The sequence below is a fragment of the Rhinoderma darwinii genome, unplaced genomic scaffold, assembly GCF_050947455.1.
Source record: "Rhinoderma darwinii isolate aRhiDar2 unplaced genomic scaffold, aRhiDar2.hap1 Scaffold_1034, whole genome shotgun sequence".
NCBI lineage: Eukaryota > Metazoa > Chordata > Amphibia > Anura > Rhinodermatidae > Rhinoderma > Rhinoderma darwinii.
The window spans coordinates 30,001-47,172 of NW_027461917.1; the positions used below are offsets into that span (position 1 = coordinate 30,001).

General features: G+C 38.4%; 1 protein-coding gene across 1 annotated transcript in view; it reads right to left on the reverse strand.

Moving 5' to 3' along the window:
- Nucleotides 1-17,172, reverse strand: part of LOC142698850 (transmembrane protease serine 9-like) — a 61,636-nt gene that overhangs the window by 491 nt on the left and 43,973 nt on the right. The window contains exons 6-10 of the mRNA XM_075847912.1: nt 8,411-8,554; nt 4,599-4,803; nt 1,593-1,864; nt 477-646; nt 1-21 (exon numbers count right to left, since the gene is read on the reverse strand). The exon at nt 1-21 is cut by the window's left edge and continues 491 nt beyond it. Coding sequence (XP_075704027.1) covers nt 1-21; nt 477-646; nt 1,593-1,864; nt 4,599-4,803; nt 8,411-8,554 — 812 coding nt within the window. The remainder of the gene's footprint in view (nt 22-476; nt 647-1,592; nt 1,865-4,598; nt 4,804-8,410; nt 8,555-17,172) is intronic.

Consider the following 17,172-nt stretch of genomic DNA (forward strand, 5'->3'; position numbering starts at 1 on the left):
CAGAGGACCCCCGGAGTCTCCCTGCACAGGCAAGAAAAGGTCACGTTTAGAGTCAAGGTCTGGTCAATAGCGAAGACAGATCATAAAAGTGAAGAACCCGTAAGAACTGGAGGAACCGTCATTGTCCATGATGAGCAATCAGGGGGACATGATAGGATGAGTGGAGTAGTAGTTGATATTCTCTCATATTTGAATGTGTTTCGGGACGTCCCTTCACCTTCACTGGGACTATAAAGGGGACAACCTGGGCCTGGAATCATGATAACACCAATGCTAAATGATCGCTCATCGTGGTCAGTGAAGATTCCCCCGGGCAGCACCGTCCGCTCCCTCCTGGGGGGGGCACCTTGAATTTTTGTTATTAAACATCTGATATTGATTGATACAAAGAAGCAACAAAGTAAGAAATCAACACAATGAGCACAAAGATGACACAGAAAATGTCAGCAGGGGCAGATTGCTTTCTTGGGGCTCACCATGCAGGAGTCCCTCTGGCCAGCTTGGTACCCGGCACAGATTTGGTCGTTCTGGATAATGGGCACGTTGGCACTGGTACTTGAACCTACGTGATACATTTGGTCACATGACTGCCGGCTGATCAGTGGCAGCACCAGCTGCTGAAGGGTTTTGGGGGCCGCCAGAAATTCTGTGGATACATAAGACGTGAATAGTTACATTGTACATGATGGCGGGACGTGTAATGTCCGCACCAGGGAAAACGTCCTGAAAACGCCCTCAACTGCCCCCTCTACGTAATGTCTTTACCCCTCCCCCATATTCTATACGAGGCTCCGCCCCAAGAAAAAAAGGAGCAGAATCCTCAGTCTGAGGGAAGCAAAAAATGATTCACAGCCACAAGCTGGCAGCGCGCCCGGACTCCGCCATTCATGTCTTACCACCAGTAATCGCAGCGCAGAGGATTTAATCAAACATGGAAGATTAACCTGTGAAAGGTGTAACAGGGGATTACAGGGAGATTAAGGCCCATAAATCTTTCATCATGATGGTAGTAGCTTCTGTCATGAAAGCCACAGCGCCCCCTAGTGATCAAGTTCCCATATAACGGCTAAAACCATGAAAAACATTTCCAATATGCAGCAGAGGTGACACAGTCGCATGGCGGAGACATCTGTGATGTTAGAAAATCAACAGCTCCGTGACCATAAAATAATACACAAGTCTATGATATTATACAGACGCGGGAGCTTGTGTTCTTCTTACGCCTTGGGGTCCATTCACACGCCGCCGCCATCCGAACACATCAAAACGCTGCCGTTTGGCAAAGTGCATGCAAAAAATGCAATATAACCCAAGCTGCTGCTGAACCTCTTTGAGAGGGGGATAGGAAGCTTCTGACTGACTTGAAATGTATGCTTTTCCTATGAAAGAGGTCCTGCAGCAGCTGAGTTGTATGTGGTGAAGGTTATGAAGAGTTTTAGAGGAGGGGAAGTCGTATGTCAGTCAGTGTTGGGCTGAGGAAGATGTGAGGGGTCAGGGAGAAGAAGAGTCACGACAGATGGAGGGGGGGATGTTCAGATAGAGGGGATTCGGAGTAAAGCGATGACTGACCTGGGCACACGGGGGTCACTCACCATTAGATTGTTTTCGGCCCCATCCTGTAACATAGCAGCTCATTCCTGGTGAGAAGATCATGGAGGCGGATGGTAGACACACAGGGAGAATGTACCGGGTGTAGGTGACCCGTCTAGACAGGTGGACCAGGGCGATGTCTCCACTGCTCCCAGGACCTCTGAATTGTGGGTGAATGATGAGACTGTCCACCCGAGATTCCACCGCATTAGAATTAGGGATGTCCAGCATGTAGGCCCCCAGGTAGACGGTGTACAGGGAGGGGGAGGGGGACCTGAGAGGTAGAGGAACATAAAGTTATCATCGAGCTCAAAGAGTCGGCAGAAGCCGGACCGGCCCCAGCAAAATGATCTTCTGTATGACGGGGGCGAAATAAATAAAAATTTAATAAAATAATAATAATAATAATAATAATAATATAATAATAATAAATAACAATAATAATAATATAATAATAATAATAATAATAATAATAATAATAATAATATAATAATAATAATAATAATAATAATAATAATGAGAAATAATAATAATAATAATAATAATATAATAATAATAAATAACAATAATAATAATAATAATAATAATAATATAATAATAATAATAATAATAATATAATAATAATAAATAACAATAATAATAATAATATAATAATAATAATAATAATAATAATAATATAATAAAATAATAATAATAATAATAATAATAATAATAAATAACAATAATAATAATAATATAATAACAATAATAATAATAATAATAATAATAATAATGATAATAATAATAATAATAATAATAATAATAATATAATAATAATAATAATAATAATAATAATAATAATAATAATAATAATATAATAATAATAATAATATATAACATGCGGCCTGTGAATTATGGGATATAGAAATCTTCAATGCTACAGAACAATCACAAACATTCCGTCATCTACCGGGTCATGTTCTACAACAGAATAAAATGTCAAACAGAATCATTATATCATTTACAGCTGCAGAAAACGTACGACCGCTGTCCGGTAAAGACGGTGAGAAGATCAGAGGATGACGCTACAACCTGGGCGTAACCGCAATAAACCGGGCGAACGTCCCGCAGGTAATTGTTCTGTACATGATGGCCACGCCCAATGTACCAGCCGGAAAATACTTCTACATCTTGGCTCAACAACTCAACATTCACTGCGGGATAAACCTCTCTCTGAGAATTAAACGCAAAGCATGATGGGAGACTAGCGAGTGGATCAGGGGATGTTCACACGATCGTAAACGCCACGAACAACGGCTAAAAATGCGGGGTCTGAACGCCTCCAAACAACTGGCCATTGATTTCAACGGGAAAAACTGCATTCTGTTCCCATGGGGCGTTATTTTAAGAGGCCTTTTAAAAACGGCTGCGTAAAAAAAACGCCTCGTAAAAAGAAGCGCAGGTCACAATAGAAAAACAGCGCAAAAACAGCCAGAAAAAAATCAGGGGCTGTTTTCCCTTGAAAAGCTCAATATTTTCAGCCGTTTTTTGTTAAGCGTGTGAACATAGCCTTAGATACAGGGCTCAGCAGACAGTATCACACATGATAGGATTAGATACACAGCTCAGCAGACAGTATCACACATGATAGGATTAGATACACAGCTCAGCAGACAGTATCATACATGATGGGATTAGATACACAGCTCAGCAGACAGTATCACACATGATAGGATTAGATTCATGGCTCAGCAGACAGTATCACACATGATAGGATTAGATACGCAGCTCAGCAGACAGTATCACACATGATAGGATTAGATACACAGCTCAGCAGACAGTATCACACATGATAGGATTAGATACAGTGGCTCAGCAGACAGTATCACACATGATGGGATTAGATACACAGCTCAGCAGACAGTATCACACATGATAGGATTAGATACACGGCTCAGCAGACAGTATCACACATGATAGGATTAGATACAGTGGCTCAGCAGACAGTATCACACATGATGGGATTAGATACACAGCTCAGCAGACAGTATCACACATGATAGGATTAGATACAGTGGCTCAGCAGACAGTATCACACATGATAGGATTAGATACACAGCTCAGCAGACAGTATCACACATGATAGGATTAGATACGCAGCTCAGCAGACAGTATCACACATGATAGGATTAGATACACGGCTCAGCAGACAGTATCACACATGATAGGATTAGATACAGTGGCTCAGCAGACAGTATCACACATGATGGGATTAGATACACAGCTCAGCAGACAGTATCACACATGATAGGATTAGATACACAGCTCAGCAGACAGTATCACACATGATAGGATTAGATACATGGCTCAGCAGACAGTATCACACGTGATAGGATTAGATACACAGCTCAGCAGACAGTATCACACATGATAGGATTAGATACGTGGCTCAGCAGACAGTATCACACGTGATACTATTAGATACACAGCTCAGCAGACAGTATCACTCATGATAGGATTAGATACAGTGGCTCAGCAGACAGTAGCACACATGATAGGATTAGATACACGGCTCAGCAGACAGTATCACACATGATGGGATTAGATACACAGCTCAGGAGACAGTATCACACATGATAGGATTAGATACACAGCTCAGCAGTCAGTATCACACATGATAGGATTAGATACACAGCTCAGCAGACAGTATCACACATGATAGGATTAGATACACAGCCCAGAAGACAGTAATACACATGATAGGATTAGATACACAGCTCAGCAGACAGTATCACACATGATAGGATTAGATACACAGCTCAGCAGACAGTATCACACATGATAGGATTAGATACACAGCTCAGGAGACAGTATCACACATGATAGGATTAGATACACAGCCCAGCAGACAGTATCACACATGATAGGCTTAGATACACAATTTAGGGCACATTTTTTCTTCTACGACTGACAACCTCTTGGTTAATTTCTACAACTGATATGAAGTTTCTTTAATATAAAGGACTCACGAGTCGAAGCAATGTGCGGCACTCAGCACCCACTGGTCGGAGATCAGGGACCCCCCACAGATTGGATTCCTGTTGTATAATACACTGACTTGCCAGGGCCAGGCTCCCTCGGCCGCGTCCATTCCTCCGATTATCCTCTCGGAGTACGCTGGGGAGCCGCAGGCGGGGGGAGCCGGCAGCTCCGGGAACACAAACGCTGGGAGATCTGGGGTGAAAAGGCGAAATATAAGATAAATCACACAGCGGGATAATCACAGCATCATTATATAGTTATTACAGGGATTTATGGGAGTTTAGAGGAAATAAAGAGATCAGAGCTTTTCATTTGGGAAATTGTGCCCTCTGTAATATATTATAAGACAGAGGAGAAGCTTCAAGATCCTGGGCCCTAATGTACACTCTATACCAGGGCCCCCCAACTACCATGTACCATTTATAAAACTGATGTCTTCTTATGTGAGAACGCCCCTTGAAATACCAGGGTCTGAGTGCGACTGCATCTCTGTATTCACCTGTCCTACAGTCATCCTCCCCCAGCCTGACATGTCTGATAACAGAGAACAATAGATTGTATTCACCTATCCTACAGTCATCCTCTCCCAGCCTGACATGTCTGATAACAGAGAACAATAGATTGTATTCACCTGTCCTACAGTCATCCTCATTCACCTGTCCTACAGTCATCCTCCCCCCAGCCTGACATGTCTGATAACAGAGAACAATAGATTGTATTCACCTGTCCTACAGTCATCCGCCTCCCAGTCTGACATGTCTGATAACAGAGAACAATAGATTGCATTCACCTGTCCTACAATCATCCTCCACCAGCCTGACATGTCTGATAACAGAGAACAATAAATTGTATTCACCTGTCCTACAGTCATCCGCCTCCCAGTCTGACATGTCTGATAACAGAGAACAATAGATTGCATTCACCTGTCCTACAATCATCCTCCCCCAGCCTGACATGTCTGATAACAGAGAACAATAGATTGTGTTCACCTGTCCTACAGTCATCCTCATTCACCTGTCCTACAGTCATCCTCCCCCCAGCCTGACATGTCTGATAACAGAGAACAATAGATTGTATTCACCTGTCCTACAGTCATCCGCCTCCCAGTCTGACATGTCTGATAACAGAGAACAATAGATTGCATTCACCTGTCCTACAATCATCCTCCACCAGCCTGACATGTCTGATAACAGAGAACAATAAATTGTATTCACCTGTCCTACAGTCATCCGCCTCCCAGTCTGACATGTCTGATAACAGAGAACAATAGATTGCATTTACCTGTCCTACAATCATCCTCCCCCAGCCTGACATGTCTGATAACAGAGAACAATAGATTGTGTTCACCTGTCCTACAGTCATCCTCATTCACCTGTCCTACAGTCATCCTCCCCCCAGCCTGACATGTCTGATAACAGAGAACAATAGATTGTATTCACCTGTCCTACAGTCATCCGCCTCCCAGTCTGACATGTCTGATAACAGAGAACAATAGATTGCATTCACCTGTCCTACAATCATCCTCCACCAGCCTGACATGTCTGATAACAGAGAACAATAAATTGTATTCACCTGTCCTACAGTCATCCGCCTCCCAGTCTGACATGTCTGATAACAGAGAACAATAGATTGCATTTACCTGTCCTACAATCATCCTCCCCCAGCCTGACATGTCTGATAACAGAGAACAATAGATTGTGTTCACCTGTACTACAGTCATCCTCCCCCAGCCTGACATGTCTGATAACAGAGAACAATAGATTGTATTCACCTGTCCTACAGTCATCCTCATTCACCTGTCCTACAGTCATCCTCCCCCAGCCTGACATGTCTGATAACAGGGAACAATAGATTGTATTCACCTGTCCTACAGTCATCCTCTCCCAGCCTGACATGTCTGATAACAGATAACAATAGATTGTATTCACCTGTCCTACAGTCATCCTCCCCCAGCCTGACATGTCTGATAACAGAGAACAATAGATTGTATTCACCTGTCCTACAGTCATCCTCCCCCCAGCCTGACATGCCTGATAACGGAGAACAATAGACTGTATTCACCTGTCCTACAGTCATCCTCATTCACCTGTCCTACAGTCATCCTGCCCCCTGCCTGACATGTCTGATAACAGAGAACAATAGATTGTATTCACCTGTCCTACAGTCATCCGCCTCCCAGTCTGACATGTCTGATAACAGAGAACAATAGATTGCATTCACCTGTCCTACAATCATCCTCCACCAGCCTGACATGTCTGATAACAGAGAACAATAAATTGTATTCACCTGTCCTACAGTCATCCGCCTCCCAGTCTGACATGTCTGATAACAGAGAACAATAGATTGCATTCACCTGTCCTACAATCATCCTCCCCCAGCCTGACATGTCTGATAACAGAGAACAATAGATTGTGTTCACCTGTCCTACAGTCATCCTCCCCCAGCCTGACATGTCTGATAACAGAGAACAATAGATTGTATTCACCTGTCCTACAGTCATCCTCATTCACCTGTCCTACAATCATCCTCCCCCAGCCTGACATGTCTGATAACAGGGAACAATAGATTGTATTCACCTGTCCTACAGTCATCCTCTCCCAGCCTGACATGTCTGATAACAGAGAACAATAGATTGCATTCACCTGTCCTACAATCATCCTCCCCCAGCCTGACATGTCTGATAACAGAGAACAATAGATTGTGTTCACCTGTCCTACAGTCATCCTCCCCCAGCCTGACATGTCTGATAACAGAGAACAATAAATTGTATTCACCTGTCCTACAGTCATCCGCCTCCCAGTCTGACATGTCTGATAACAGAGAACAATAGATTGCATTCACCTGTCCTACAATCATCCTCCCCCAGCCTGACATGTCTGATAACAGAGAACAATAGATTGTGTTCACCTGTCCTACAGTCATCCTCCCCCAGCCTGACATGTCTGATAACAGAGAACAATAGATTGTATTCACCTGTCCTACAGTCATCCTCATTCACCTGTCCTACAATCATCCTCCCCCAGCCTGACATGTCTGATAACAGGGAACAATAGATTGTATTCACCTGTCCTACAGTCATCCTCTCCCAGCCTGACATGTCTGATAACAGATAACAATAGATTGTATTCACCTGTCCTACAGTCATCCTCCCCCAGCCTGACATGTCTGATAACAGAGAACAATAGATTGTATTCACCTGTCCGACAGTCATCCTCCCCCCAGCCTGACATGCCTGATAACGGAGAACAATAGACTGTATTCACCTGTCCTACAGTCATCCTCCCCCCAGCCTGACATGCCTGATAACAGAGAGCAATAGAATGTATTCACCTGTCCTACAGTCATCCTCCCCCAGCCTGACATGTCTGATAACAGAGAACAATAGATTGTATGCACCTGTCCTACAGTCATCCTCTCCCAGCCTGAGATGTCTGATAACAGAGAACAATAGATTGTAATAGGACATGTTCCATTTTTCAACTGACCCTTCACGGCTGTGAGAACTGCCCCCTTGAAATACAAGTGTCCGTGTGACAAGCGTTGTATTACCGGCCGTCACACTGACAAACACTACGGTGATGTGAATAAGCCCTAATAATAATAATAAGATCAGAAGTGAGAACATTATTTGGAAGTCTCCAGAAGTTTCAGTGATACAGATGATAAGTATTACTAATTATTTCTTTTTTTATTATTATTACTATTTATTATTATTATTTCTTTTTTTATTATTTATTATTATTATTATTATCATTATTATTATTATTATCATTATTATTTTTGTTATCATTGAGCTCACCAGACAGCCACAGTATAAGCAGAAGTCTCATCATCCTCTCCTTGGTGCTGCTATGAGATGCTTTGCTGATTTTGGAGTCCTCTCTTCTCGTCATGGTCTCCTGAACAGTCACTTTAAACTCTGCCCATGCAGAGGTCCTGGATGCTGGAATGTGGCCAGACCCGTCCCGGGCGCCCAGAGGGACGGACGTTTCCAAACTTTATCTCCCAGATATATTTACAAACAATGAGAGAACACGTGTCGGAACACAAAAGACGTATGAAAATTATGGTCTCACTTAACTCATGGGATAGGAATTATGCACTGTCAACGCATTGTTTCAGGTCTCATACATTACAAAATTAGTCAGTCAGAGGCAAGAAGAAAGATCCAAGAATTGAATCTATGGAAAAATAAAAAATAACCAAACCCACAAATATCTCACCTGCCCTCATCTTATCCATAAAAGCTGTACTATAGTAGTTATATTCTTGTATATAGGAGCAGTATTATAGTAGTTATATTCTTGTATATAGGAGGCAGTATTATAGTAGTTATATTCCTGTATATAGGGGGCAGTATTATAGTAGTTATATTCTTGTATATAGGATCAGTATTATAGTAGTTATATTCTTGTATATAGGGAGCAGTATTATAGTAGTTATATTCTTGTATATAGGGGCAGTATTATAGTAGTTATATTCTTGTATATAGGGGGCAGTATTATAGTAGTTATATTCTTGTATATAGGGGCAGTATTATAGTAGTTATATTCTTGTATATAGGAGCAGTATTATAGTAGTTATATTCTTGTATATAGGGAGCAGTATTATAGTAGTTATATTCTTGTATATAGGGAGCAGTATTATAGTAGTTATACTCTTGTATATATGGGCAGTATTATAGTAGTTATATTCTTGTATATAGGTAACAGTATTATAGTAGTTATATTCTTGTATATAGAGGAGCAGTATTATAGTAGTTATATTCTTGTATATATGAGCAGTATTATAGTAGTTATATTCTTGTATATAAGGTGCAGTATTATAGTAGTTATATTCTTGTATATAGGTAACAGTATTATAGTAGTTATATTCTTGTATATAGAGGGGCAGTATTATAGTAGTTATATTCTTGTATATAGGGGGCAGTATTATAGTAGTTATATTCTTGTATATAGGGGGCAGTATTATAGTAATTATATTCTTGTATATAGGGGGCAGTATTATAGTAGTTATACTCTTGTATATAGGGTCAGTATTATAGTAGTTATACTCTTGTATATAGGGTCAGTATTATAGTAGTTATATTCTTGTATATATGGGGCAGTATTATAGTAGTTATATTCTTGTATATAGGGGCAGTATTATAGCAGTTATATTCTTGTATATAGGGGCAGTATTATAGTAGTTATATTCTTATATATAGGGGCAGTATTAAAGTAGTTCTATTCTTGTATATAGGAGCAGTATTATTGTAGTTATATTCTTGTATATAGGGGGCAGTATTATAGTAGTTATATTCTTGTATATAGGGAGCAGTATTATAGTAGTTATATTCTTGTATATAGGGGCAGTATTATAGTAGTTATATTCTTGTATATAGGGGCAGTATTATAGTAGTTATATTCTTGTATATAGGGGCAGTATTATAGTAGTTATATTCTTGTATATAGGAGCAGTATTATAGTAGTTATATTCTTGTATATAGGGGCAGTATTATAGTAGTTATATTCTTGTATATAGGAGCGGTATTATAGTAGTTATATTCTTGTATATAGGGGCAGTATTATAGTAGTTATATTCCTGTATATAGGGGGCAGTATTATAGTAGTTATATTCTTGTATATAGGGGGCAGTATTATAGTAGTTATATTCTTGTATATAGGGGTAGTATTATAGTAGTTATATTCTTGTATATAGGGGCAGTATTATAGTAGTTATATTCTTGTATATAGGGGTAGTATAAGGGCATGACCACACGTGGCGGATTTCCTCCGCAACTGTCCGCATCAATGCCGCACAGAATCTGCGTCGCAGATTCTGCTGCGGATCTGCACAAAATGTGCAGAAAATTGATGCGGACTAGCTGCTGCGGACTGCGGGAAAAGTGCTTCTCTTCTCCCTATTCAGTGCAGGATAGAGAGAAGGGACAGCACTTTCCCTAGTGAAAGTAAAAGAATTTCATACTTACCGCCCGTTGTCTTGGTGACGCGTCCCTCTTTCGGCATCCAGCCCGACCTCCCTGGATGACGCGCCAGTCCATGTGACCGCTGCAGCCTGTGCTTGGCCTGTGATTGGCTGCAGCCGTCACTTACACTGAAACGTCATCCTGGGAGGCCGGACTGGAGACAGAAGCAGGGAGTTCTCGGTAAGTATGAACTTATATGTTTTTTTACAGATACATGTATATTGAGATCGGTAGTCACTGTCCCGGGTGCAGAAACAGTTACTGCCGATCGCTTAACTCTTTCAGCACCCTGGACAGTGACTATTTACAGACGTCTCCTAGCAACGCTCCCGTCATTACTGGAGCCCCATTGACTTCCTCAGTCTGGCTGTAGACCTAGAAATACATAGGTCCAGCCAGAATGAAGAAATGTCATGGTAGTAAAACCAATACGCTCCGCAGCACACATAAGATCTGCGGACTTCATTGCAGAATTTTGACTCTCCATTGAAGTCAATGGAGAAATTCCGCCATGAGTCCGCCACTGCTCCGCAACAGACAGAGCATGCTGCGGACACCAAATTCCGCTCCGCAGCCTATGCTCCGCAGCGGAATTTTACGCCTCGTCTAAACGAACACTGCTAAATTAAAGTGTAAGTCAATGGACAAACGGCACCGCTGCGGATTAACGCTGCGGAGTGTCCGCAGCGGAATTTAAGTGAAATTCCGCCACGTGTGAACCCGCCCTTATAGTAGTTATATTCTTGTATATAGGGAGCAGTATTATAGTAGTTATATTCTAGTATATAGGGGAGCAGTATTATAGTAGTTATATTCTTGTGTATAGGGGCAGTATATAGGGGAGCAGTATTATAGTAGTTATATTCTTGTATATAGGGGCAGTATTATTGTAGTTATATTCTTGTATATAGGGGCAGTATTATAGTAGTTATATTCTTGTATATAGGGGTAGTATTATAGTAGTTATATTCTTGTATATAGGAGCAGTATTATAGTAGTTATATTCTTGTATATAGGAGCAGTATTATTGTAGTTATATTCTTGTATATAGGGGCAGTATTATAGTAGTTATATTCTTGTATATAGGGGCAGTATTATAGTAGTTGTATTCTTGTATATAGGGGGCAGTATTATAGTAGTTATATTCTTGTATATAAGGGGCAGTATTATAGTAGTTATATTCATGTATATAGGGGGCAGTATTATAGTAGTTATATTCTTGTATATAGGGGGCAGTATTATAGTAGTTATATTCTTGTATATAGGGGACAGTATTATAGTAGTTATATTCTTGTATATAAGGGGCAGTATTATAGTAGTTATATTCTTGTATATAGGGGGAAGTATTATAGTAGTTATATTCTTGTATATAGGAGCAGTATTATTGTAGTTATATTCTTGTATATAGGGGCAGTATTATAGTAGTTATATTCTTGTATATAGGGGCAGTATTATAGTAGTTATATTCTTGTATATAGGGGGCAGTATTATAGTAGTTATATTCTTGTATATAAGGGGCAGTATTATAGTAGTTATATTCTTGTATATAGGGGGCAGTATTATAGTAGTTATATTCTTGTATATAGGGGACAGTATTATAGTAGTTATATTCTTGTATATAAGGGGCAGTATTATAGTAGTTATATTCTTGTATATAGGGGGAAGTATTATAGTAGTTATATTCTTGTATATAGGGGGCAGTATTATAGTAGTTATATTCTTGTATATAGGAGCAGTATTATAGTAGTTATATTCTTGTATATAGGGGGCAGTATTATAGTAGTTATATTCTTGTATATAGAGAGCAGTATTATAGTAGTTATATTCTTGTATATAGGGGGCAGTATTATAGTAGTTATATTCTTGTATATAGGAGGCAGTATTATAGTAGTTATATTCTTGTATATAGGGAGCAGTATTATAGTAGTTATATTCTTGTATATAGGAGGCAGTATTATAGTAGTTATATTCTTGTATATAGGGAGCAGTATTATAGTAGTTATATTCTTGTATATAGGGGGCAGTATTATAGTAGTTATATTCTTGTATATAGGGGGCAGTATTATAGTAGTTATATTCTTGTATATAGGGGGCAGTATTATAGTAGTTATATTCTTGTATATAGGAGCAGTATTATAGTAGTTATATTCTTGTATATAGGGGGCAGTATTATAGTAGTTATATTCTTGTATATAGAGAGCAGTATTATAGTAGTTATATTCTTGTATATAGGGGCAGTATTATAGTAGTTATATTCTTGTATATAGGAGCAGTATTATAGTAGTTATATTCTTGTATATAGGGGCAGTATTATAGTAGTTATATTCTTGTATATAGGGGGCAGTATTATAGTAGTTATATTCTTGTATATAGGGGGCAGTATTATAGTAGTTATATTCTTGTATATAGGGGGCAGTATTATAGTAGTTATATTCTTGTATATAGGAAGCAGTATTATAGTAGTTATATTCTTGTATATAGGAGCAGTATTATAGTAGTTATATTCTTGTATATAGGGGCAGTATTATAGTAGTTATATTCTTGTATATAGGGAGCAGTATTATAGTAGTTATATTCTTGTATATAGGAGGCAGTATTATAGTAGTTATATTCTTGTATATAGGAGCAGTATTATAGTAGTTATATTCTTGTATATAGGGGGCAGTATTATAGTAGTTATATTCTTGTATATAGGAGCAGTATTATAGTAGTTATATTCTTGTATATAGGGGGCAGTATTATAGTAGTTATATTCTTGTATATAGAGAGCAGTATTATAGTAGTTATATTCTTGTATATAGGGGGCAGTATTAGGGCGGGTTCACACATGGCGGATTTTCACTTAAATTCCGCTGCGGACACTCCGCAGCGTTAATCCGCAGCGGAGCCGTTTCTCCATTGACTTTCACTTTAATTTAGCAGTGTTCGTTTACACGATGCGTACAATTCCGCTGCGGAGCATAGGCTGCGGAGCGGAATTTGGTGTCCGCAGCATGCAAGGGATGTTGCGGAGCAGTGGCGGACTGGTTGCGGACTCATGGCGGAATTTCTCCATTGACTTCAATGGAGATTCTAAGTTCCGCAATGAAGTCCGCAGCTGTCATGCACATGTTATGTGTGGTGCGGAGCGTATTGGTTTTTTAACATGACATTTCTTCATTCTGGCTGGACCTATGTATTTCTAGGTCTACAGCCAGACTGAGGAAGTCAATGGGGCTCCCGTAATGACGGGAGCGTTGCTAGGAGACGTCAGTAAATAGTCACTGTCCAGGGTGCTGAAAGAGTTAAGCGATCGGCAGTAACTGTTTCTGCACCCGGGACAGTGACTACCGATCTCAATATACATGTATCTGTAAAAAAACATATAAGTTCATACTTACCGAGAACTCCCTGTTTCTGTCTCCAGTCCGGCCTCCCAGGATGACGTTTCAGTGTAAGTGACGGCTGCAGCCAATCACAGGCCAAGCACAGGCTGCAGCGGTCACATGGACTGGCGCGTCATCCAGGGAGGTCGGGCTGGATGCCGAAGGAGGGACGCGTCATCAAGACAACGGGCGGTAAGTATGAATTTCTTTTACTTTCACTAGGGAAAGTGCTGTCCCTTCTCTCTATCCTGCACTGATAGGGAGAAGGGAAGCACTTTTCCCGCAGTCCGCAGCAGCTAGTCCGCATCAATTTTCTGCACATTTTGTGCAGATCCGCAGCCGTAATCCGCAACCCGGATTAGGTGCGGCATTGATGCGGACAGTTGCGGAGGAATTCCGCCATGTGTGGTCATGCCCTTATAGTAGTTATATTCTTGTATATAGGGGCAGTATTATAGTAGTTATATTCTTGTATATAGGGAGCAGTATTATAGTAGTTATATTCTTGTATATAGGAGGCAGTATTATAGTAGTTATATTCTTGTATATAGGAGCAGTATTATAGTAGTTATATTCTTGTATATAGGGGGCAGTATTATAGTAGTTATATTCTTGTATATAGGGGCAGTATTATAGTAGTTATATTCTTGTATATAGGGAGCAGTATTATAGTAGTTATATTCTTGTATATAGGGGGCAGTATTATAGTAGTTATATTCTTGTATATAGGGGCAGTATTATAGTAGTTATATTCTTGTATATAGGAGCAGTATTATTGTAGTTATATTCTTGTATATAGGGGCAGTATTATAGTAGTTATATTCTTGTATATAGGGGCAGTATTATAGTAGTTGTATTCTTGTATATAGGGGGCAGTATTATAGTAGTTATATTCTTGTATATAAGGGGCAGTATTATAGTAGTTATATTCATGTATATAGGGGGCAGTATTATAGTAGTTATATTCTTGTATATAGGGGGCAGTATTATAGTAGTTATATTCTTGTATATAGGGGACAGTATTATAGTAGTTATATTCTTGTATATAAGGGGCAGTATTATAGTAGTTATATTCTTGTATATAGGGGGAAGTATTATAGTAGTTATATTCTTGTATATAGGAGCAGTATTATTGTAGTTATATTCTTGTATATAGGGGCAGTATTATAGTAGTTATATTCTTGTATATAGGGGCAGTATTATAGTAGTTATATTCTTGTATATAGGGGGCAGTATTATAGTAGTTATATTCTTGTATATAAGGGGCAGTATTATAGTAGTTATATTCTTGTATATAGGGGGCAGTATTATAGTAGTTATATTCTTGTATATAGGGGACAGTATTATAGTAGTTATATTCTTGTATATAAGGGGCAGTATTATAGTAGTTATATTCTTGTATATAGGGGGAAGTATTATAGTAGTTATATTCTTGTATATAGGGGGCAGTATTATAGTAGTTATATTCTTGTATATAGGAGCAGTATTATAGTAGTTATATTCTTGTATATAGGGGGCAGTATTATAGTAGTTATATTCTTGTATATAGAGAGCAGTATTATAGTAGTTATATTCTTGTATATAGGGGGCAGTATTATAGTAGTTATATTCTTGTATATAGGAGGCAGTATTATAGTAGTTATATTCTTGTATATAGGGAGCAGTATTATAGTAGTTATATTCTTGTATATAGGAGGCAGTATTATAGTAGTTATATTCTTGTATATAGGGAGCAGTATTATAGTAGTTATATTCTTGTATATAGGGGGCAGTATTATAGTAGTTATATTCTTGTATATAGGGGGCAGTATTATAGTAGTTATATTCTTGTATATAGGGGGCAGTATTATAGTAGTTATATTCTTGTATATAGGAGCAGTATTATAGTAGTTATATTCTTGTATATAGGGGGCAGTATTATAGTAGTTATATTCTTGTATATAGAGAGCAGTATTATAGTAGTTATATTCTTGTATATAGGGGCAGTATTATAGTAGTTATATTCTTGTATATAGGAGCAGTATTATAGTAGTTATATTCTTGTATATAGGGGCAGTATTATAGTAGTTATATTCTTGTATATAGGGGGCAGTATTATAGTAGTTATATTCTTGTATATAGGGGGCAGTATTATAGTAGTTATATTCTTGTATATAGGGGGCAGTATTATAGTAGTTATATTCTTGTATATAGGAAGCAGTATTATAGTAGTTATATTCTTGTATATAGGAGCAGTATTATAGTAGTTATATTCTTGTATATAGGGGCAGTATTATAGTAGTTATATTCTTGTATATAGGGAGCAGTATTATAGTAGTTATATTCTTGTATATAGGAGGCAGTATTATAGTAGTTATATTCTTGTATATAGGAGCAGTATTATAGTAGTTATATTCTTGTATATAGGGGGCAGTATTATAGTAGTTATATTCTTGTATATAGGAGCAGTATTATAGTAGTTATATTCTTGTATATAGGGGGCAGTATTATAGTAGTTATATTCTTGTATATAGAGAGCAGTATTATAGTAGTTATATTCTTGTATATAGGGGGCAGTATTATAGTAGTTATATTCTTGTATATAGGAGGCAGTATTATAGTAGTTATATTCTTGTATATAGGAGCAGTATTATAGTAGTTATATTCTTGTATATAGGGGCAGTATTATAGTAGTTATATTCTTGTATATAGGGAGCAGTATTATAGTAGTTATATTCTTGTATATAGGAGGCAGTATTATAGTAGTTATATTCTTGTATATAGGAGCAGTATTATAGTAGTTATATTCTTGTATATAGGGGGCAGTATTATAGTAGTTATATTCTTGTATATAGGGGCAGTATTATAGTAGTTATATTCTTGTATATAGGGAGCAGTATTATAGTAGTTATATTCTTGTATATAGGGGGCAGTATTATAGTAGTTATATTCTTGTATATAGGGGCAGTATTATAGTAGTTATATTCTTGTATATAGGGAGCAGTATTATAGTAGTTATATTCTTGTATATAGGGGGCAGTATTATAGTAGTTATATTCTTGTATATAGGGGGCAGTATTATAGTAGTTATATTCTTGTATATAGGGGGCAGTATTATAGTAGTTATATTCTTGTATATAGGAGCAGTATTATAGTAGTTATATTCTTGTATATAGGGGGCAGTATTATAGTAGTTATATTCTTGTATATAGAGAGCAGTATAAGGGCGGGTTCACACATGGCGGATTT